The following is a 23,521-nucleotide window of genomic DNA, read 5'->3' on the forward strand; positions in this document are numbered from 1 at the left end:
TCCTATAGACTGGCATAGGAAGAAATTCCAATAAAAATAGACTCTAAAAAGTGAGAGCTTTGGGGTCTGATTCTGCAAACCAACTTCCAGGAGCATCAGATGAGCATCTGACAAGGCCCTGCTCCCTCCTCATGTCCAGGCCACCTGGCCAGTGGCTTGGTGTGATGAAGTGGGACTGTTCTTAATGTTTCCTCTGAATAGTGTGGGGTGCCTCAGTTTCCCCTAGGCAGTTCTTAAGTATCTAGGGGGTGGGATAAGGGTGTATGATCATTGCAGAGCCCTAGAGGGCAGGTGTGTGCAGGGGTCTGGACACAGAGGATGGCCGACAGCCTGTTTCCTGGCCGCTGATGGCCTGGGCCCTTCCCCCCTGCAAGGTGAGAGCTAAAGGATTGGAGAAGAAAGGAATCAGGTGACCTCCTGGCCAGGGAAAGGAACAAAGCCCAGAGGAGGAGGGGCTGGAGGGAGTTTCAGTTTGGGGCTGGCTGGAGACATGGAGTGAAGGGCAGACGTGGTTGTCTGGCTCACTGCCCCCCAAAATGGACCCAGCTGAGGAGTCCGGTTCTCTGCACCTACAAGCTCTGTATTAGACCATGTTCCTGTCGTCTAACAAACCTCTGTTTTACTGGCTGGCTGAGAGTCACGTCTGACTGCGCAGTTGGGGTGCAGGCCCCTCTGGCTTCCCCAGGAGCCCCGCCTGAGCGGACTCGCTGTGGGAAGCGCACGGAAGGGCAGAGGATGCTGGGTGCTCTAAGGTCAGACCCAGGAAGGTGGAAGCTGTGTGAGCTTTGTGTCCTGAAGACAGGCCGCTCACAGAAAGGAGACTTCCCCAGAGTCCTGACTGGCTTCATGGGGAGCAATTCCAGAGCATCGCCCAGGGACTCCGTGACACTTGGCATGAGCAACTCTAAGGCTGGTAACGATGATAACAACCTTGCAGAACCTGTGTGTGTGTGTTTGTAGGAATGAATGTGTGACTAAATATGAGATTGAATGGAAAGTTATAGCTATAACTAACTGCTTACTATGATTCTTTCTGTATTCACAGTAAATGTGGTATTTTGCCTTTTTCCCTTTAATGAGATCCTGCTGGTTTTTATTTTATTGGTATAACAGCGGAAGGTCCCTCCCATGACCCCGGTGGGGAAGGACAGGCTCTAAAGCCTTGGCGAGGCCAGAGCAAGTCTGGGCTGGGGCATCCCCGGGCTGGGGAGTCACACAGTGGCTGGCCTGTGACTCGTCTGCCTGCCCATTGTGACACGCCCCTGCTGGCTGGCACAGCCTCATCCCCTCACTGCCAGGCTTGGCTCTGGCAGAGCGAGAGCTGGCACGTGCCGCTGGGGAACGCTGAGCCAGCAGTTCCAGCTCCGCCACCGGCAGCAGAAAGTGGGTGGCCCGTTTACGCGCAGGCTTCTGCCCACTCCTGACTCCAGGTAGGAGAATCTTCTAGTGCCCACCTCTGCTTTTCCATTGCATCGCCAACCACACCGAGCCTTCCCCGAGCTCCTGGCTGTGCGGCGCACATCTGCCAAGTGCCCCGGTGCCGGCGGTCTAGCCTGGTGCCAGTCAGGAAGCGGGCAGCAGCATGCGCACAGGAGGGAGCCCGGGGCGGCTCGACAGAAGGGGTCGCACCAGTCGAGCCCGGAGGGGAGGGAAACAAGGAGGAGGGTTTGGCAGGGCTGGTGGGAAGGCACGGGAAGGTGGCACAGGTTATTAGATGAGGCATTGGGCTGGGACCCAAGAGAGCTGTGTTCAGTTCCCCGCTCCTCTGTAAGTCTTCTGTGTGAGATCAGATGTGTCCCCGCTGCCGCGGGCCTCAGCTAACGAGGGACAGCACGTCCCTGCTCTGCGGGGGGGTTGAGAGCCTAAATACCACAAGATGTGTGTGCTCAGCCACTGGCATGGTGGGGCCAGGTAAGTACCCAGACCTGGAGGTAGCTGGTGACCCTGCCCCTTGTCGTACTCCAGCCCTGCTCTCGCTCCAGCCTCGCTCCACCCACACCCTGGCCTCTTGAGTCCAGCTCCAACCTCGAGGTCTGACCACCTCCAGCACCTTTGCTGACACCATCACTTCCAGAGGGAATGGCACTGAGGTTGCCAGGGGAACAGGCATTCTCCGCTTGCCCGGAGCCATTGGTCCATTCACCAGGACAGTCCGATGCCAGGACAGTCCCCCTGAGCTCTGGAGAGGACTAGAGGTGCCTTAGGACACCTGCCATGCAGCTGCTGGAGAGTCAGCAGGAGACACTGGGTGAGGAATGGAGCCCCCCAGCGCAGGGGCCATTCAGGAGACCCAGCGTGGGGGGAATCAGGCCTGGGATTCTCTGCAGCAGCTGCTGCCACACAGGCCTTGGAGAGACGAGCTGTGAAATCGCCACAAAGCTCTGCCCCGGCACAGTCTGCCTGCCTGCCGCTCTCCCGCCTTCTGCTCCTTCCCCTTCACGGTGGTGTCAGAGCAACTCCTGCTGCTCACCAACCCGCCCCCCGCTCCCCCACCCCGCTTGCCTCCCCCACCTGGGACCTGCCACAGCCCCAATATTCCTGGGGGAAGGGATCAGGGTAATTTCCCTGGGCAGGAAGAATCCTGAGTGGTTGGATGCAGCCTGTCTGCTGGGCAGTTTGTGAACCAGCAGAAGGAGAGGCGGGAGTGACCCGGGGGAGGCTGTTTGGCCTGCGGGATGGGCCTGGGAGTCTGGAGACCTGGGTTCTAATCCTGCCTGTACTGCTGACTGCCTGGGTGACTTTGAGGCCATCCACTGGCTTGTTTCCCTGCTGGCTGCCTTGGCTAGTTAGAGTCTGAGCCCTACGGCCCAGGGATTGTCTGCAGCACCTGGGGCAACAGGGCCCTGATCTCAGCTGGCAGCTGTAGGCTCTGGTGGAACGGCAATACGTGGACTGGCCCTGATGCTGAACGGGGCAGTCACCTCTCATCCCTCACAAGCAATGCCTTGTCCTGGCTTCTTGCAGGATGGCTGAGGAAGTCCGCAAGGTCCCCTTGAAACCCATCCATGCCTGGGAGGAGACGAGACCTCCTCGAAGGAAGAGTCCACGGAAGAGGCCACAGCAGCAGCAGGAGCTGTGTGTGCCTCAGCCCTTCCATGCTGGTGAGTGGGTGCCTCCTGGGTGGGCAGAGGGGGCTGCAAAAATGGCAGGGGCCATGGCCCTGCATTGCGGTGGGGCTTGGCCCCTCTGGGGGTTGGGGTTGCAAGACCAGGGTGTCAGTGGCGGGAGAAGACTCCATCACCTTTGTACAACTCTGGGCTGCCATAAGATGGAGAGACAGGAAAACCCAGGCAGGGGGGAATGGCCCCTCCTGCTGGCAGCAGCTGCAGCCCCTGCATCTGATCGGGGCATTAGGGGCGGCAGCAGAAGCATCAGGGGGAGACTGACTGAATTACCCACCCCGATCCATCACACTGCAGGGTCGGAAGATGTTTTCCACCAGTCAAAGGGGATGCTCTGTGCACGGTGGGTTGTTAAGCCTAGGATTGCAGGGCGCCGACCAAAGCATGAGATGCCCCCTGATGTTGCAGCCCCATCTGCTGGCTCCTTTGCAGGGGGGTGACGCATGGCACAGCACAGGGCATTTGGGTGGGGGGGTTGATGATGGGAGCCCAGGGCCTGCCCAGGTTACACCCCGTGGCTGTCGATGGCGGGAGAGGCAGTCAGAGGAAGCAGAACGGGCAGGCCCTGGGTCCCCGTATCCCACGCAGACTGGGTAGCTCCTACCTCTCCCGCAGTGGGAAGCAGACCGTTTCACTGCCAGTCCCTCTGCCCCCTCCAGCAATGGCCCGGAGAGCAGGGACACCACTCACAGCCTGACATCATGCCTCCTTCCAGGTGTGGTGCTCCCCAAATCCCCAGGCTCAGACTGCATGATGGGTGCAGGCGGGGAAGTGGGGTGGCCGCTGGGAACCAGGGCTCTGACTGGATCTTTGCTGGGCTGAGCAGCAAAGAGTTGGGGAAACTAGGGATGGCTGTGCCATACCCTGTTGTGCATCGGGGCTGCTACCCTGCTGGGGTGGGAGCGGGGGGCAAGGGTTTCTGCTAAGATCTCTCTCACCCAGCCTGCAGCTTGGCAGCCCCAGGTATTACCACTACTCTGTTTTTGATCAGATTCACCATCACTTGGGAATGCCTCCTGCTTTATGGGGCCAGACTCGCAGGAGAAAGAGACCCTAGAGTACATCAACGCCTTTCTCAAGGGCAAGGAACAGGTACCAAGAGCCCTCCTCTGATCTCTCAGCTACTGCCCTGTCCACATGCACCATCCGTCCTTCTCCGGATGAGGCATGGATTCTAAGGCCAGACGGGACCACTGTGACCTCCTGTATAACACAGGAGAGACCTGCCCCCACATAATTCCTGTTGAAACTAGAGCATCTTAAAAACATCCTGTCTGGAGTTACAAAAGGCACCCACCATGCCCCTTGCCCACTTGTGCCCACTGGATTTGGCCAGTCCCCAGCGTGATGGGTTGCCCCCCTTTGAGGTGCCACCTGATGTACTGGCTTATCACTGAGCCCGCCTGTTCTGCCAGCCTGGGCCCCCGTTACCTTGTCTTGTTGGGCTTGGCTCACAAGCCTCTTCCAGCCCTACACACAGGCAGGGCCACACCCAGCTGCAGAAAGACACAGACACTGAGATCAGCTCTGGGAAGACTCAGCTGAAGGGCCTTGTCCCAGTCCTCTGGTGCCCACCTTCTTTGGAGTACAGACCCAAAGGTTTTATGACATTCGCCCCCTCCCTCGATGTGGAGAGAGGTATGAACAACTCTTTGCCCCTCCTCCCAGTTACTAATTTATACTACAAACTGGGTTGTGGTATAAACAAGAAACAAGATGATGAACTACAAGAGGTAGATTTTAAGGGGTTATAAGAGATAGCAAACAGAACAAAGCAGATTAGCGTAGTAAATAAAGAAAACACACAAACGAAGCTTTACACACCAGATAGATAGGATAGACATTAGCAAATGCTCCCTGAGTGATAAACAGGTTGGCAGATTCTTAAGGCAGAAGCTGCCTTGGTTTTGCAGCTTGGATTTCCCAGGTTTTCTTGCACAGGCTAGGAATCTCTCTCTAGCCTGGGACCATCACTTCTCATGGTTCAATCTTTTTCCCTCAGGTGTTTCCAGGTATCTTATTGCAGGGAGTCTGAGGTCCCGTCCCGTCCCCCCCGCAATGTCATTGTTCCCCTTTTATCTTCTCTTCCCACCTGCTGGAAAACTCTTTTGCTGTGACCTGGGTCCAACAGGTCCCGTTGTGTCTCGTTATCTCGGGGAGGTTTCTATTGCACGCAGTTCCTGGGGTAGCCCTAATGCTTGTGCATTTCCTCCGTGAGCCAGTGTTTGGCTTTTTTGCTGTTCTACCTGAAAGGCTGTTTTGAACCTCACAATGTTTTTCCGGAACACATACACAGCTGAACTTCAGAACGTCACATCCAACGATAGCACATGCAATCCAATGAGACATTAATGTCTAGCAGACAAAGACTTTTAGAATGATACCTTACAAGACATACTTGGTACCAAACATATCCTAATTAGATGACAGTGGCGAATATTGGGGTGTCAGGGTGTCACACCCAGATGTTCCTCCCACTCTATCAAGCCCCCCAGTAAGACTGTCTGGCTGCTTAGCCCCCATCTTGCAGTTCCTCTTTGGACACCTACCCCATGAGATCTGCTCCCTCTCTGGTCTGGTTTCACACAGAGCTGCCCTGCCCAACCCACATAGTCACTCCTGTTGGGAGATGAATGGCCTTCTGGCCTTCGGCATATCAAAGCCTGAGCAGCGCTGGGGGGAAGCTTTCTGACATCTCTCCCACTGGCAGCTCCTTTCCACGCTAACCTTCCTGTTTTTGTCTAATCTCTGCGGGGCATAGGAGGAGGCCAAGAAACTTGAATTTTTGGATTGTGTCATCACCATCAGCAGGGCCGTCCTCACGAGGCACCCAGAGAGAAACCTGGCAGCTTTTCTCGGCAAAGCCCTCCTTGTGGAGAAGATAAAGGTGAGTAAAACACACACTTGGGCTTTGTTACTTAGCAGGTTTAGTGATTGGCCTGGAGAGATCTGCAGATTTGTCTACCTTCAACTGCCAATCACTGAATCGTGTTGGACGTTTGTCTGTTAGACTGAAGAGCCCATTTTCAAGCATTTGCTCCCTGTGTAGGTACTTACAGACTGTCATCAAGGCACCCTGTAACCTTCTCTTTGTGAAGCTGAACTGATTGATTTCTGGAGTCTCTCACTATAAGGCATGTTTCCCAGTCCTTCAGTCACTCTTGTGGCTCTTCTCTGACCCCTCTCCAATTTATCAACATTCTCCTTGAATTGTGGGCACCAGACCTGGACAGAGGATCCCAGCAGAGGTCGCACCAGTGCCAAATACCGAGGGAAAATAACCTCTCTAACAACTGGAGATTGCCCTGTTTGTACAGCCCAGGATGGCATAAGCCCTTTTGGCCCCAGCCTCGCACTGGGCGCTCCTGGTCAGCTGATTACCATGCCTGCCAAGTCTTTTCCAGAGTCACCGCTTCCCAGGTTAGAGCCCCCCATGCTGTGAGTGTGGCCTGCGTTCTTTGGTCCTGAACGTGTCACTGTATTGAAACGTAGATTGTTCCCTTGCGCCCAGCTTCCCAAGTCACCGGATCGCTCTGTATACACCAGTCTCCCTGCACAGAGCCCCAACACTCCGCAGTCAGTGCCCACTAGGGAACTAGCAACAAATCTGCTCCGTAGATTTGGAAAGTCTTTGCTCTGCGGCGCTGCAGAAAGCTTTCCGGAGCTTACCTCCCTTCCCTGAACGTGGGACAGCGTGTGCTGGTGGGTGGTCCAGTGGGCTGGGGCTCAGTTCCTCAGTGAGACCTTTGGGCAAATCACTTCTCCCTCCTTGCCTTAGTTTCCCTCCCATGCCTTGTCTCATCCAGTTCGCTCGTGAATTCTCTGGGGCAGGGACTGGCTCTCACTGTGTGTGTGCAGCACCTGGCACAAGGAGCCTGGTCTCAGGTGGAGTCCCTGGGTGCTAATGCTGATGGAGCCTTTGCAGTGCACTGGCGCATAACGCCGGGGCACTGACCACAGGCCCTGCACTGCGCTCCCCAGCTGGAGCCCTGCACACCATCAAGCCCACAGTAGGACGACCTGTCTGCCGAGGCCACGTGTTGCAGGCTCTGCGCTTTGCTCCCCAGTCGGAGCCTTACGGGAGCTCGGAGCCCGGCTGGCACTTCCCCACATTGTCTCCCCAGGAGCTGATTGATCTTGAGTCCGTCGACTCCCTGACCAGCGGAGTGCGTCAGCAAGCGATGCTCGCCATCATGGAGCTGAGGTACCCGGCCTGCCCGCGCAGCCCCAGCTAGTGCTGTGTGCAGCCAGACACGCCAGCCTCTTGGCATGGCCAGTTCTCCAGGGCATTCCCCCCTCTGCTCCTCCCCCGTCTTCTGATTCCCCCGGGCACGTGGCACCAGGCCATGGTGCTGGTGCATGTGAGCTGGCACCCGTGGGTTGGTGGTGGAGGATCCTTCGGTGCCTGGCGACCTCTCCAAGTGGCCGTGTGAAGATGTGGGGGAGGGAGCGAGGGGGTTGGACCGGTCCCCTCTGGGACCCGCAGGCGATGGCTCCGGGGGGAGAGGGGCAGTTGGGCACTGCTGGAGCGGAGCCACCGGAGTCACCGCCAGCTGTGCCAGCTGCATCACACCGGCAGCTCAGCGACTCCCTGTGGCTCAGAGGCTGGGCAGGCTGAGCCCTGGCACGTGGCTCAGCCTGCGCCATGGGGGGCTCTCTCTCAGTGCCACTGGCGCCCTGCTCTCAGCTTCCCAGAAGCCTGCCCAGCATGTCCTGGGAGCCTGAGGCCAACATCACTGCATCAGTCTCGCCTCAGCCCTCCAATCCGCGCGTGTCTCTTCTTTTAGCAAAGTGAAGCCACTGCTGCGGGGAATGGAGCTATCCAGCCTGCTCACCGTCTGCTTCTCCAGCGTCTTCTCCCTGCCTCCAGCAGAGACCAACCAGGGCGTGGAGGCTGCTCTATACAACAACGTAAGCCCCAAACTAGCCATGAGGAGCCGCCCCAAACCGAGGGGGAATCCTGCATGTCGCTCGTGTCCCTGCCCCCTGGGTTACCTGGCGCGGGCATAAGAGTGTAATGATCACAGCTCCTTGACAGCGCTTCAGCTCAGGACCTGCAGTACCAAAGCACAAACCCCACCGCCGCAGATAAAGGAGTAACTCCCTCATAGGGTAGCAGTAATAGGCATTTATCCTTCACATGCACCGGCAATTAGTGGGGAACAGACACTCCCTTCACAAGCACATTCACCCCAGTGCATGGCTGGGGGCACAGGCCTGAGATCAGCTGCTTGAGACGCAGACAGGCCAGGGGAAGTGAAGCTTGGCTGGAAATCTCCCCTCCCCCTCAAATGCAGAGTCCTTCCTGACTCTTCTAATGCATTAGACTGTGTGCAGTGGCCTCCCTGGGGACAGCAAAAGCGGGTGGGGTCCTGTTGCCAGGAGAGTTTGCAGTAGCTCCCCTGCGGGTACAAGTAAGTGGGTGAGCTGGAATAGCAGGGGCTGCCGTGGCCTGGGGCGTGTCACACGCCAGGGCATTGGTTCGTGGCCTGGCTGGGTAACGCCACTTGCTGTGGTTTCTCCTCTGTTCTGCACACAGACTCTGAACACCATGGATGAGCTGTTGAAGGCCTTGGTGCGTGAGGATGAGAAGCCCAACCTTGTGGTGCTGCAAAACATCTTAGAGGTGTGGAGGCATGGGGGCAGGAAGGGGACGAGTCCTGTAGCTGGGGTGGGGCTCTGGGACCAAGGCTCCATTTAATCCCAAGCATGGGACACCCCCGTGACTTCTGCTCCTCAGAGTAGTGGCCCCACACTTTCCTTTGTCTTTCTCTTGCTCCTAATGCATTTACAGAGCTGCTTCTGATTGCCTTTTATGTCCCTTGCCAGTTAGAACTCATTTTTGCCTTAGCCTTTCTGATTTTCACTCTGTGTGCTTGTGCTATTTTTTGGTACTTCTCCTTCGCAATTTGTCCCAATCTGTTTCTCTCAGGTCCTGCTCCCCTGGACCGCATCCAAGGAGGTGCATGTGCGGCTGAGGGCAGTGGGAAGAATCACCTGGCTGACCAAATTCATCTCTGGTCAACACCAATTCAAGGTGAGCAGCCTGTGACTCTGGCCGTCTCCTAACTGCACTGAGCAGCCTCGCGGTGCAGCGCTCCCTGGCAGGGAAAACCCGGGCCTGGAATAGTGATTCAGCAAGATCCTCGGTAGGAGTCCAATCTAATGAGCCCTGATGTGGACGGGTCTGTCCTTTGACTCCAGTGGGCCTTGGGTGGAGCCCCATAATTCTATCTCCAAGGACTCTCCCCGCTGTTCCCCTAGGACCAAAGTCTGCTCCGCAGGGTCAGCGGATTTACACAGGATCGCCCTGAGAGCACCCTCTGAACCCAGGTGTCTGTTCAGCCCCTTTGTCAGTTGCCCCCGGGATGCTTTGGCATCAGCTCCTGCCAGGCTGCCAGATGAACACCCCCTGCTCTGGGTGCTCAGGGCCATTGAGCTGCTCCAGCTGCTCCATCCCCCCTGTGGCAGGGCCTCCCCTCCGGCAGCTGGAGGGGGGCGCTTGGATGATATGCCCCCAGAGGGTGGGGCAGCAGAAGAGAAGGAGGGAGGTGGGAGGGGACACAGTGAAAGGGATGGGAGGGGCCAAAGGAGCCAGAGCAATGGGGAGTGGGTCAGGGGAGGCCGTGCAGACCCCAGGAGAGGAGGGCAAGGGGCTTGGTGCGACATCGTGGGGAAGAGCAGGGAGCGAGCGCAGGGGCTGCAGGAGGGGCAAGGGAAGGTCTGGCAGGAGGGGGAGGCTAGAGGGGGAGGCTGCAGGAGCGAGCCGGCAGGAGAGAGCCGGCAGGCTGAGTGCGGCGCAGAAAGTGGGGGTTGTGGGGAGCTCCAGGATGGAGTGAGAGAGGCGGAATGCAGAGAAGAGGAGTCCAAGGTGACCTCACGCTCCTGGACCTGAGGTCAGTGGAGGGAGGGGGATGGGAGAAGGGGCTGGGATTAGGAGCTTGCCCTTGAGATGGAGACTGGATGTTAGTTCATTCCTTACCCAGGTCCCCACTCCAGGGCAACGTTTGCTGACTTTGCTACCCAGACTTCCCGTCCCTGCTGAGCTTCCCTCAGTCCCTGGTGATGGGCCCCATGGCTCCTCCTCCTCTCATTGTCCCCAGTCTCTCTGCACTGGGCTCTGCCTCGCCCGGTTCTAGCCCCTTGCTAGTGCAATGCCAGGGGGACATGCTGCGCTGGGCCTGCAGGGGCGAGTGACTCCCCTTGCTCCCTCTCTCCGTCAGGGACTGGAGGAGTTCAGAGTCCTGGGCCAGCTGGTGGGCTGTCTCACTCTGCTCTGTGCTGAGCAGGAGCAGGAGATCTGCCGATCGGCTATGGAGGGACTTCACCACCTCTACACCTTCATGCTGCGGCAAAAACGTAAGAGCACTGGAGACCCTTGTCCTTCCTAAATACACTGACATGGGGTTTCCAAACATGGGAAACATATTTATTGAACACTTCTGCCTTTTCTGCATCCTTTTAAACAGTCTCCATCTAGTAATGAGTCTACACCATTGCTAGGATTTCTTTTGTTCCTAATACACTTTTTGAAAAAACCTCCTTAGTATCCATAGTCCTTCAAGCCATGGAGTTTCCCCTGATGTCTTTAGCTTCCCCTGTCCATATTCTACTCTTCATAACTCACATAAGAATGGACATACTGACTCAGATCAGTTCATCTAGCCCAGTATTGGGTCTTCTGATAACGGCCAGTGCCTCATGCTTCAGAGAGAATGAACTGAAAAGGGAAATTTGGAGTGATCCATCCCCTCTCATCCAGTCCCAGCTTCTGGTAGTCAGAGGTTTAGGGACATGCAGAGTCTGGGGTTGCATGGCCTAATTATCTTGAACCCAATTATCCTTTTACGCTTCACAACATCCCACGGCAACAATTTCCACAGGTTGCCTGTGCATTGTGCGCAGAGATACCTTCTTTTCTTTGCTTTTAACTTGCTGCCTATTAATTTCAGAAAGTGACCCCTAGTTCCCGTGTTATGTGCAGGGGTAAATCACACTTCCCTATTCACTTTCTCCACACCAGTCATGATTTTATAGACCTCTGTCATCTCCCCCCTTACTCAGCTCTTTTCTAAACTAAATGGTCCCAGGTCTACACTGCAGACCTATATTGTTATCACTCCATTGCTCAGGGCTGTGAAAAATCCACACCCCTGTTGGCAGAAGCACCCCTCCCACTGACATAGCTAGCGCCTCTCCGGGAGGTGGATTAAGAGCTTGTTGGCAGAGGACCATCTTCTCTTCAACGCTACAGCGCCGGTGCAGCTATGGCGATAGAGTGGTTTAAGTGTAGACTTGCCCCCAGTCTTTTTAATCTTTCCTCATACGGAAGCTCTTCCATACCCCTAATCATTTTTGTCGCCCTTCTCTGCACCTTTTACAAGTCTGGTATATCTGTTTTGAGATGGGGCGACCAGAACTACACGCGGTATTCATGGTGTGGGCGTGCACATTGGATTTGTATCGAGGCATTCTGACATTTTTCGGGTTTATTATCTATCCCTTTCCTAATGGTTCCCAACATTCTGCTGGCTTTTTTAACTGCCACTGCACGGTGAGTGGATATTTTCAGAGAACTCTTTACGATGACTCCAAAATCTCTTTCTTGAGTGGTAATTTAAACCCCATAATTGTGTATGTATAGTTGGGATTGTGGTGTCCAGTTTGCATTTATCAATATTGAATGTCATCTGCCATTTTGTTGCCCAGTCCCCTAGTTTTGTGAGATCCCTTTGTAGCTCTTCGCAGTCTGCTTTGGATTTAACTATCTTGAGTCATTTTGTATCATCTGCTAATTTTTCTACCTCACTGGTTACCCCTTTTTCTGGATCATTGATGACTATGTTGAACTACACTGGTGTCAACACAGATCCTTGGGGTGCCCCGCTCTTTACCTCTCTCCACTGTGAAAACTGACCATTTATTCCTGTTGTTTGCTTCCTATCTTTTAACCACTGACCCATGAGAGGACCTTCCCTCTTACCCCATGACAGCTTACTTTGGTTAAGAACCTTTGGTGAGGGACCCTGACAAAGGCTTTCTGAAAGTCCAAGTACACTATATCCACTGGATCACCCTTCTCCACATTCTTCTTGACCCCCTTCAAAGAATTCTAGTAGATTGGTGAGGCATGAGTTCCCTTTACAAAAGCCATGTTGACTCTGCCCCAACAAATTGTGTTCACCTATGTGTCTGATAATTCTGTTCTTTCCTATCATTTCAACAAGTTGCCTGGTACTGAAGTCAGGCTTGCCAGGGATCACATCTGGAGACTTTTATAAACTTCACTGTCACATTCGCTATCTCGTACAGAGGCCGATTTAAACATTAGCTTACATACCACAGCACTGCACAGAAGTTTGTTTGGATGTCTCGTGAGAGCTGCAACCTTTGCACCAGGCAGGCAATTTACCATGCGGTTCTCCCACTCATCACAAACCCAACTGCTTATATGTCTATTGATTGAATCCCCCATTACTATTACCTGGCTTTTCTTTGTAACTGGGCTTCCCGCCTCAGGAGGGGCAGCCTCAGTGTGAGAGGATATCCTGACTTCATCTGGCAGGTGGGTCCCAACTATGGGATCATCTCCCTCTGCTCCAGCTCGATGTTCTCCTTCCCAGAAACTTTCACCCTCCTCAGCAGCACAGAGGCTGTCAGACGGGGGGTGGGGCCACTCTACTGCATCCCTAAAAGTCTCCTCTATGTACCTCGCTGTCTCCCTTGGCTCCACCAGTTGAGATCCTCTGGCCTCCTGGTCTCCGAGGGCAGTAGCTCCTTGGGCCAAATGCCCAGATGTGCTACCTGCCCACAGGGCTGGTAATCCTACATGCTGCATTCAGTGCAATCCACTGGAGAGCCTCACACTGCTGCTGCACTTCTGCCTGGTTTATTTTGACTCTTCCAGGGGGGTTAGTTTGTTTAGTTTTGTTGGGGGGAGGGAGTTTATTGGCCTGAATTTACGGTATGTTTCTTAGATGTATTTGTCTCTAAACTTCCTTGCAAAACTCCCGTTTCCAAAGCTAACCTCTGATTTCTATTGCCTGCTGTCTGTTTCCCCTCCCTGGTTCAGGCACCACGCTGGCAAAGCAGAGTGCAGAGTATCTGCAGGTCTTCAGGGAGTGGCGAGCGGAGAACACCTTCTGGGTCACCTGGTTCACCAACACCAGCAATATCGCCATGGTAACTACTTTCAATGCTTCCTGGGATTGTTGTGCCCAGAGTTCTCAGGAGAGAGAAATTAACACCCTAGGAGTCAGGGGGAAGGGACAGACCCAGGCGTGTGACTGACCCCACCCAGCTGGGCCGGAGCCCTGCCGATGGCCCACTCCACCTCATAGAATCATAGACCTCAGGAGGTATCTAATCCAATCCCCTTCTCATAGCAGGACCAACCCCAACTAAATCATCCCAGCCAGGGCTTTGTCAAGCCTGACCTTAAAAATCTCGAAGGATGGAGATTCCCCACTTCGCTAGGTAACGCTTTCCAGGGCTTCACCACCCTCCTAGTGAAATAGTTTCAGAGTAACAGCCGTGTTAGTCTGTATTCGCAAAAAGAAAAGGAGTACTTGTGGCACCTTAGAGACTAACCAATTTATTTGAGCTTAAGCTTTTGTGAGCTACAGCTCACTTCACGAAAGCTTATGCTCAAATAAATTGGTTAGTCTCTAAGGTGCCACAAGTACTCCTTTTCTTCTAGTGAAATAGCGTTTCCTCATATCCAACCTGGACCTCCCCCACTGCAACTTGAGACCATTGATGCTTGTTCTGTCACCTGCCACCACTGAGAACAGCCGAGCTCCAGCCTCTTTGGAACCCGCCCCCCCGACCCCCGCAGTTAGTTGAAGGCTGCTATCAAATCCCCCCTCACTCTTCTCTTCTGCAGACTAAATAAGCCCACTTCCCTCAGTCTCTCCTCATAATTCATGTGCTTCAGCCCGCTAATCATTTTCCTTAGCCTCTGCGGGACTCTCTCCGATTTCTCCACATCCTTTCTCTTGTGGGGGGCCAGATGTGACCTCACCAGTGCCGAATAGAGGGGAATAATCACTTCCCTCAATCTGCTGGCAAGGCTTCTACTATGGCGGGCCAATATGCCTCCCTACATGCCACATCCCAAGATGCACTGGGTCTCATCCAAACCTGATCCCAGCTCCTTGTCAGGTGTGGTGGGAGCTTCCCCAGAGATTAATGCTCTCCAAGGCACCATTGCGTCCACGTACCAGTGCCAGCCCCTGCTGAGCACTAGAGAGTGTATCCGTGCTGTGCGGTATTGTGCCCCCATGCACTGCCACGCTGGCCTGTGCCATGCACGACAGCTCCTGATTGCTGGCTGGGTACTGTGCGTCCCAGGTGCAGTAACCCAGCCCTGTCCCGGCAGAGCGGGCTTTGCCTGCACTCCTGGCTGCTCGGTCCGACTGGAACCGCACTGGGCAGCAAAAGGGGTTTCACTAGCAGGTTTGTTTCAGATGTTTGGGAAGTACTTCAACCCCTCCGAGCGCATGGACTTCCTCCTCACGGCTATCGAGGGCATGAGAGACACCAGCGTCCATGACTCGGTGGCGGCCAGGCACATGCTGCATGTGATCCTGTGGGTCCCCAGCCCAAGCTTGGAGAGGGTAAGAGCTGCAGTGAGAACAGCCTGCTGGGGGAGGCCATCCGTGGGAGACTCTGTCTCTGGGCGCTCGGCATTACTGGGGGGCAGGTCCTGTGCAATGCGGGGGGTCTGTCTAGGTGATCTCCATGGCCGCTTGTGGTCTTGCAGTCTATGAATCGATAGGCCAGGAATTGGCCCTGTGTTCTAGGCCTGGAGCTGGAGAAGAGGATGTGGGAGGGCAGATGGCTCTCAGGTGCAGCAGGTCCCTGGCACCCCAGATCAATAGCAGCGCGAGGAAGCCAAGGTTCCCAACTCCCCATTTCCCTTCCAGGTGTCGGAGGCTGTGATGAGCATCTACCACAACCTGGATTCCATCAGCGAGCCGCTGGCCCAGCAGCAGCTGCTCAAGGCCCTTGTCGTGCTGGGCGACCAGAACAGCGAGGAGGTGGTCACAACCCTGCTGGGCTGCTCGCTGTCATGTGACAGGTACGGGCCTGGGGCTGCTGCCGCTTGTGCTCCGGGTCCCCTGGACTGGTCCCGCTGCCAGGGACAGGGGCGTGCAGAACCTTCCAGAGACCTCCTGCTCCCTGCAGAGCTGCTGCTTGTTCTGGAGGGTTTTGCAGGCTGACATGTGGAGACAGGCCAGCCTGCAAAACCCCAGATGGCAGCCCTCGGCCTCCCCCGGGGCTGACACTCAGACCCGGCCCCCATGCAGCCTGCACCATGCAGTGGGGGCCCTTGCTGCAGCAGGAGGGCAACAAAGGGCCGGCCGGTGGCGGGCGACCCAGCAGGGTGCGGGTGGCGGTAGGTGCAGGAGGCTGGCAGGGCTCTGGCCAGGTGAAATCGGCTCTCTCCCTTTGCAGTGTTACTGTGGAGATGTGGAGGGTGCTTACATTCCACCCCAAGACCGCAGGAAAGGTCCTACGGGAGCTGCTCGACAGGCTGCAGGAATGGCCTCTGCGCCAGCGTCACGATGTCTCTCAGCAAGAGGCTGGCGTTGCCCCCTTGGCCGTAAGTTCCAGCCCCTGCAGCAAGGGAAGGAGCGCCGTGTGTCCCCTCCACGGCCTGAGGGTGTCTCTCAGTCTCCCACTGGGTATCGCCATTGGGCCGAAGAAAAAGAGCGTGACTCTAGCCAGCGCTATAGTCGAGGCAGAACACGCCGAAACCCTCTCCTGGTGCTCTGGGACAGCTCTCGTAGAACCGCAGGGTGAGAAGGGATCGCAAGGTCAGCTTGTCCAGCCCCCTGCCAAGATGCAGGATTTGTTGTGTCTATCCCAACCGAGACAGATGGCTCCAGCCTCCTTCTATAAACCTCCAGCACAGGGGCTTCCACAATCTCCCTAGTCGTCTGTCCCATTGTCCTACTCTTCTTACCGTTAGGAAGGTTTTCCTGAGATTTAATCTAAATCTGCAGTGCTGTCGTTTGAACCCATCCCCTCTTGTCCTGCCCTCTGTGGCAAGAGAGAACAACTTTTCGCCATCTTTTTTTTGGCAGCCTTCGAAGAATCTGAAGGCCATTAGCACGTCATCCCTTAATCTCCTCTTTTCCAAACTAAACATAGCCAGTTCCTTCAACCTTTGCTCGTATGGCTTGTGTTCCATCCCTCTGATCATCTTTGTCACTCGCCTCTGGATCCATTACAGTTTCTCCACATCTTTTGTAGACATTGGTGACCAAAACTGGACACCATACTCCAGCTGAGGCCTAACCAGCACTGAGTAGATTGGTACTATCACCTCCCATGACTTGCAGGCTATTCCTCTGCTAATGCAACCTAAGATTGCATTTGCTTTTTTTTTGCAACAGCATCGCTTTGGTGACTCATGCTGGGGCTGTGATCCACCGCAGCTCCCAGATCCTTCTCAGCAGTACAACCAGTTATCCCCCATTCTGTTTCTGTGCATTTGCTTTTTCTTCTCTAAATGTAGCACCTCACTTTTGTCTTGGGTGAGTTTCATTTTGTTGTCTATAGCCCAGTCCTCCAATTTACCATGATCCCTCTGAATTTGAGCTCTTTCCTTCAAAGTCTTGGCAACTCCTTCATCAGGGAGCTGATGCAGGGCTGGGGTCATTGAAAGCTTCCCAGGGGACCTGGCCCTGGCCTGGAGTCAGGAGCCCTGGTTTCTATTCCTGGCTCTGCCTCTGACCTGTTGGGTGACCTTGGGCAAGTCCCTGCCTGGCTTTTGTCTGTTGTTCTGCAGGGCAGGGCCTGGCTCCTGCAGGGTGCGTCTCTGGGTGTGTGATCCAAAGAACCCTAGCACTAGAGTAGCAGCAGAGCTGTGGACTCTAGACCTCCAGGGAATGCTGGTGACACCAGTGATCCGGGACGCCCGGAAAGAGCCATTTTGCTTCAATTGGAACCATTTTTTCCTACGAATCCCCTTTTTGAGCCTCGTAGGTTTTAACTGTTGACGTCACAGCTCTGTCCCGCAGCACTTGCTCCTCTGAAGAGCTTGAGAAGGGCCTTTTGCTGCTCAGACCTCATACCAAGTGTGATAGACACAGCATAGTGAAGGCAGAGAAAACCCTTGGGACTTAAATACACAGATCTGGCAGCTTGGTCAAAGAGGAGACAATCTGAAGGCAACTCTCCCTAATGATAATTTACTTCCCCTGAGAATAGCAGGTCAGTCCGGTTTATTAAAGCCGGACGATGAATCGATCAGACATGGAGAGGGCATGACTGTAATTCTCTTTGTTATCCACCATTCCCATTGTTCCATGTCCTCAGCCTGGTTTTCACTTGCTTGTGTTTTATTTTTCCTTCCGGAACCGGTAAGCCTGTATTGGACACTTTTTCCCCTGATCCCGGTTGAGGTTTTGTGGGGCTGTCTTTGAACAGTTCAAAAGCCAAATACAGAAATGATTGAATCTGGCTTTTAGTAACAGACCAACCCTAGCACTCGTGTACAAAATCGGCTCCCTCGCCGAGGCTGGGCTGTAAGGCCCCGGACTCGGGAGAACCCAAGTTCAGTTTCGGGCTCTGTCAGACTCCCTGGGTGACCATTGGTGAGTCACGTCGCCTCTCTGTGCCTGAGTTCCATGTCTGTACAACGGGGATAGAAATCCTTCCTTTGTGTGTCTAGCCTGTAAGCTCTAGGCCAGGGAATGTCTCTTTCTGTGCCTGGGAAGCCCCCAGCACACGCCCTGATTGCAGATAGGCGCTGGAGGTGCTATTCTAACCCTTATAAGAAGAATACACTTGATTTGTTTGGGGTCAAGGTGTTGTGCAGAGAAGTTTCCACAGATGATACCTGCTAATAAATACCACCCCCTGGGATCGGGGGTACAAGGAAGCAGCTGCTTATGTTGCAGGTAGCCGGCCCCGCTGCCTGCGATCCTAGCTGGGGCTGTGCAAGGGCTTTGAGGCTCTAACATGTCATCTGGAGGCGAGGCGCTAGAAGACTTTTTATTATGGAGGTGCTGAGCACCCCCTTACACCTGTCCACACACCCCACCACCCCTAGAGCTGGGGTCAGGAGCAGGGCCATGGCTCCAGGGGGGCGGGAGAGGGATGGGGCAAGGGGGCCGAGGCTGGGGCCACAGCTGGGAGTTGGCGCAGGGCCGGCAGCTGGGACCTTGTGTGTGAGGCCAGGAGCAGAGCCCCGCGTAAAACCTTGGAGTGCTGCAGCACGCCCTGCACTCCTAGTTCCCGTGGCTCTGTCTGCAGGGGAGGGAGACGTTGTTTTGGAAATGGCTTGTTGGGTCACCGGAGGGTGTTTCGTAAAGCAGCTCCTCCTTTCACACAGGTGGGGAAACTCCAGCGTCAGCAGCCAGTCGTTGTGGAGCGGCTACACGAGGCAGACAGGGGCGTCATCTCCAATGCCATCACCGTGCTGAGAGACATCCTCACCAGCATGGACAGGCAGAGCGCCAGCCCCGTGGCTGTGCAAGTGGCTGAGAAACTCCTGCCGTTCTTTCATGATGTAAGGCCTGGCGGCCCGCGGGAGACCCTTCAAGCCACAGACGTGTGAATGGGGGCTGGCGGGGGGGCTAGTGGGACCTATGCTATGGCCCCAGCCAGAAAAAGGATTGTCGTAAATGACATGAACCCATTCCCGCCTTCTTCTGCTAGCCCATTCTCCATCAGAGCATATGGCAGTAAGGGTGGGAACCCTGGTGTCCTGCAGGCCTGCTGACAAGGATCAGGGCAGCCTGGGGACGAGGCTCCCCTTGAGGGAAGGACATGCATTCCTGAGCCTGCATGTAGCGAGGGGGCCTCTGCAGCACAGGGTGCTGCAATGTTCCTGCTGGCTTCCAGGGTAACAAGTGATGGTACCCTGGTGAAAATCCTGCCCCTCCCGTCCCTGGCCAGGAATCCCACAGCTGGCCTGTCAGCTCCATAAGGAAACGGCTCCGTCTATAGGTTCTGCAGCTACCGCCCTTTCCTCTCCCCTTCGTTCTCATGGCAGGGCAGCATCAAAGGAGGGGCTAGTTCTCCCCAGGCCTTTTGTAACCACAAACGAGCCCCCGCCAGCGTGTTCACCAGACTGATGTTCAGTCCCCCACTGCACGGCGAGAGCCAGCAAAGTGGGTGGGAGAAAGGGACCCATCCATTACTACCTTCCAGGGGTAACGCCCCAGTGGGAGCTCCTGGAGGGACCACCCACCTCCCCAGCTCTCACAACGCTAAATCCTACCCTCAGACCTCCCGAACTCTGCTGGGACCCGGCCGCTCTTGATTTAGCAGTGGCACAGGCCCAGCTAAAGATCAACACCAAGAGCAGCTCCTGCATCTAGTCCAGCACCCGCTCCTGATGGAAAGACAACTGAGAACTACTGTTCCAAGAACCTGTCTCCAAAGTGGCCAGACAGGAGAGTGCAGCCAAACAGATAAACAGACTAAAAGAACTTATGAACACTTTTACAACAGACGTCACTCAGAGAACTGCCTGGTCTAGAATCTGGTGCCCAGAGGCGACACGTAACTGCTGATTGGGGGGGCACCATTTAAAAGTTCAGCCACTCTCAGAACAGCTCAAGTCAACCCGCCCCCCCAGGCTGCCCCCCCTTACCCTCAGCCTCACCTCCCAGAAAGCAGTGGCCCCTCCCTACAGCCCCCAGCTATTGCTCCTGGTTCTCCCTGCTGGGCACAGCTCGCCCGGCCTCCCAGGTCACTGGACTGGTCCGGCTCTGCCAGCTGCCATGCAGCGAGGGGGCATCATGTGACCAAGTGGGGCCGACCCTGAGTTAACAAGAAACCCATGTGTAGGAGTGGGGCAGCCCTTGCTGAACCCCAAGCCCCTGGAGGCTGGGTGGTTTCCAGTCATGGCTTCCAAGGCCCCCTATCTGGGAGCTCCTGCACATTTACCACCCCTTGCTCCTGCTTAAATCCCCCCCAGGTCCCTGTGCGTGGCCCGAACAAACAGCAGTGTAGGAATTTGCCCCCCATGCCTGGCTCCCTTGGCCTCGCTAGAGGGTTGCTGTGGGTGAGCACCTGTGTGAGTTGGGCACGCAAAGCGGGAGGACAAAGTACGCACATCCCTTCGCTCTTTGAATCTTTCCTCATGGCTCCCTCTCTGCTGCCCCTGTCCTGGTGCTGCTCTTCCCTGAGCGTTTCCCCTTGGCTTGACAGGCGGGTGCTGATGTCAGTGTGCCCAGAGCTGGCTGTGAGATCCCAGGGGCTGTCTCACCCCACCTTACTGCTCTCTCTGGCCAAGAAGTTGCCAGGCCATCCCCTAAGCTGGTGGAAACCTGCATCTCTATTGCCTTCAATGGCGCTATGCCCATGAGACTCTGGCCCCCAGCTGTGCCTGTATGACTGGGGGTGAGCTAGCAATACCCCCTGCAGGGCAGACATCTCTGTCACAGTGAGCGCTCATCCCGTGAGTGAGCACGACCGTCACAGCGTCTCCTCCCCACATCCTCTCTTGCAGGAGTCCAGCAAACTCCGGGTGCTCTCCATCGCCCTCTTTAAACACCTGCTGGAGCTTGTAAGGGAGCCCAACAGAAAAAAGATGAAGGAGCACGTCCTCCGGAGCCTGGTCCCGCTGCTCCTCCTCCTGCACGATGAGCGTCCCAATGTGTCCCAGGTGAGGCCACGAGCTGGAGCCTGCAGCTGAGATTGTTACAGTGACCAGGAATTTGTTGGGGGGGGCCAACATGTGACACCCCCCTTTAAAAGGTCTGGCCGGCAGAGGGCAGGCGCTCAGTGCTGTGACAATCAGGTGCTCAAAATCACTTGAACGTTGAGTCCAGTAGCGCCACGACCATGGCGCCCCACCCAACTGCTGAGTCTTCCCTGCCTCCTCTGAGGCCAACACTCCCCCCCTGCAGCCAGGCTGAGCGAATGGGTGGGCGGAGGGGTCAGCTCACCACTCCTACAGCCACTGGCCTTGCACATTCCCCTGGCTGTGCTGGTGGGAAGAGCACAACCCTGGCCATGGTCCCTACCCGGAGCAGAGCTACCCAGCCTCTGGATGGTGCCCAAGACCCAATGTGCCCTTGGCCAAGCAGCCTGGACAGCTCTTACTAGCCATGACATGCCCAAGCCCCCCCTCCGCCCCGCCCCAGGTGCCTGTGCCCACGCTCGCTCTCATGGCCCCCATCACTTGGGAGCCAAATGCCCCCAGCAGTAATGAATTCACCCTCCTACGCCCCATGAGGTGGGGAACTAAGGCACAGCGTGAGGCCTAGTGCCTCAGAAGTATTGAATGCCCATGGGCATTAGGCACCTAAATCCCTTTGTAGCCCTGGGCCTAAGCAACTTGCCTGAGTTCCTGCAGGAAGAGCTGGGAATTGAGTCAGGTCTCCAGCCATTGCCTTAGCCACACCTCCGCCCTTCCGCGAGCACCTGCGGGCCAGGAACCGTTCAGCACACACGGCCTCCGGTAACTAGGCTAGTGGCTTTCAGCCAGGCCGTCCCTAGCCATTTGGGTGCCCTATCCAGCCCCCCCGCAATGGGGCTGTGTGGGGTCCCAGGCCTCCCCCTCCCCCCCACCAGTGTCTGGGAGGCAGGAGCTGTGTGGGGCCACTTTTGGGGGGCCCAGAGGCCCAGAGTGGCCTGGGGGATTAGCGGAGAGCTGGGAGTAGCCCGCTCTGCTTCCCTCGACCCAGCTCCAGCCGTGTCGCTCGACGGAGGGGCTTTGGGGAAAGGGATCCCTCCCACACACACACTCACTGACAGCAGCGGGAAGCAGAGCAGCCTGGCCCCAGCCCGCTCTACTCTGCCAGCTCCCAGCCGCGGCACTCCGCTTCCCACCGCCGGTGAGTGCGGGGGGCAATCCTTTCGAGTAGAGCGGGCTGGGACTGGGTTGCTCCACTTCCTGCCACTGCCAGTGAGTGTGGGGTCGCTGGGGGAAGAGGCTTGCGGAGAAGAGGTGGAATGGGGGCGGGCCAGGGGCGTAGGGGGGAAGGGGAAGAGTCCGGGCAGAGGGAGTTGTCTGAGCCCCCGCCAGGGACGGCCCTGCCCTTTGTAGTGGGCGCAGCCCGCGGCGGGGCTGGCCGAGGTATAGGGCGGGTCACTGGGGCTGGGGCTGCTGCATGTGCAGCATGCAGCCGCCTAGTGGCACCATGAAATTTAGGGCAATTTGGTGCCCCATATTTCGTGGTCCCCTATGCAGCCGCCTATGCCGAGGGACTGCCCTGGCTTCCACCTCCTGTAACCGTGGCCGGCTCGCCCTGGCCCCTCTTGTTTTGCAGGTGTGTTGGGACGCCCTCAGCCGTGCTGTGGAATTCCTAAGGTGGAGCCAGCTCGGTGCTCTCATCCAGCGAAAGGAACTTTGGCGAGGCTGTGACTGCCTGGTGAGGGAGCCCTCCATTGCCCGGCTCCGTGCCCACACCGAGCCCCAGCCCCGGGACCACACCTGGCCCTGGTTGTAGTCCCGCTGCGTGATCCCCCCGGCAGAGGAAGGAGGGGGGAAAGCAGGACACTCCACAGATCTGGAACCTAGCCTGCAGGATGGAAAGGCCTTTAATAACCTTGTGCTCCCTTCTTCTGGCTCCTAGGTGGCGTGCTACAAGGAGAGGGCAGAAACCTTCCTCTGCCAGGCCATGGCCTTTCTGAAAAACCCGCAGGCTCCCATTCGAGAAGCGGCCATCAGGTTTCTAGGTACCCACAGAGCAGAGGGGTCCCTTAAGCAGGGGGGCTGGATCCAGTTTCAGGCTCTCCTCAGTCCCTGCCGGCAGCGAGAAGTAACCCCTGGGCTCCTGATTGCCGAATGAAGGCTCAGGGGTGTCAGAAACCCGCAGGAGCAAGCTCACCCCAAACTGCCCTGATTGGCTGATGGGCCCCCTCTAACCCCACTGCTCCCCATGCAGTCCCCATCCCCCCTCCCCCCACCCCACCATGGGCTCTTGGGAGTGGAACTCAAGGCGCTATGCTCTCCTTTGGCAACCAGCCCCACAGCCATCCCTGGGGACTTGCCCTTTCCCTGGGGACTCAGGAGTCCGTCCTGGGCAGCAAGGGGCAGGGGAAAGCCCCGCTGCTTGGCGGGTGACAGACGCTTTGACACCCTCACTGGGGATGCAGGGATGTGATGAGCTGTTTGTATGTGTAGGGCTCACTGCCCGGCAGCTGGACCAGAAGAGCCGGGAGAAGTTGGATTCCATCTTCAACGGTGAGTGGTACCCGCTTTGAGCACTGAGCGCTAGAGGGACGAATGGCCCAGGGCTGCGGGCTGTGTTCAATCTCCGGCACCAGCAATGTGATCTTGGGCCAGAGCCACAAAGGGTTGCAAAATGTAGATCCCCAAACCCCCGATCAGCTTCCCCCTCACCCTGTGGTGTCTGCTGGTTGGCATGTGCCCAGGCACTTAGCCCTGACCTCAGAGCTGTGGCCTGGCAAATCCCCAAACTGGGCCG

At 56.3% G+C, this 23,521-nt stretch overlaps 1 protein-coding gene across 1 annotated transcript; it reads left to right on the top strand.

Moving 5' to 3' along the window:
- Positions 1-8,673: 8,673 nt before the first annotated feature.
- Positions 8,674-23,297, top strand: LOC141976839 (maestro heat-like repeat-containing protein family member 7). Its single transcript, XM_074938004.1, has 8 exons — positions 8,674-8,727; positions 10,346-10,481; positions 13,195-13,304; positions 14,591-14,740; positions 15,050-15,204; positions 15,582-15,729; positions 18,469-18,645; positions 23,235-23,297. The coding sequence occupies exons 1-8, from the start codon at positions 8,674-8,676 to the stop codon at positions 23,295-23,297; spliced, it is 993 nt and encodes a 330-aa protein (XP_074794105.1).
- Positions 23,298-23,521: the final 224 nt, after the last annotated feature.

Source organism: Natator depressus, chromosome 23, assembly GCF_965152275.1.
Source record: "Natator depressus isolate rNatDep1 chromosome 23, rNatDep2.hap1, whole genome shotgun sequence".
NCBI lineage: Eukaryota > Metazoa > Chordata > Testudines > Cheloniidae > Natator > Natator depressus.

Excerpts from the sequence above, each read along its gene's own strand:
- LOC141976839 (XM_074938004.1), top strand. The coding sequence starts at position 8,674 with ATGGATGAGCTGTTGAAGGCCTTGGTGCGTGAGGATGAGAAGCCCAAC. Across the intron at positions 15,730-18,468 it reads CTGGCGTTGCCCCCTTGGCC|GTGGGGAAACTCCAGCGTCA; the intron begins GTAAGTTCCAGC and ends CCTTTCACACAG. Across the intron at positions 18,646-23,234 it reads TCCTGCCGTTCTTTCATGAT|CTGGACCAGAAGAGCCGGGA; the intron begins GTAAGGCCTGGC and ends ACTGCCCGGCAG.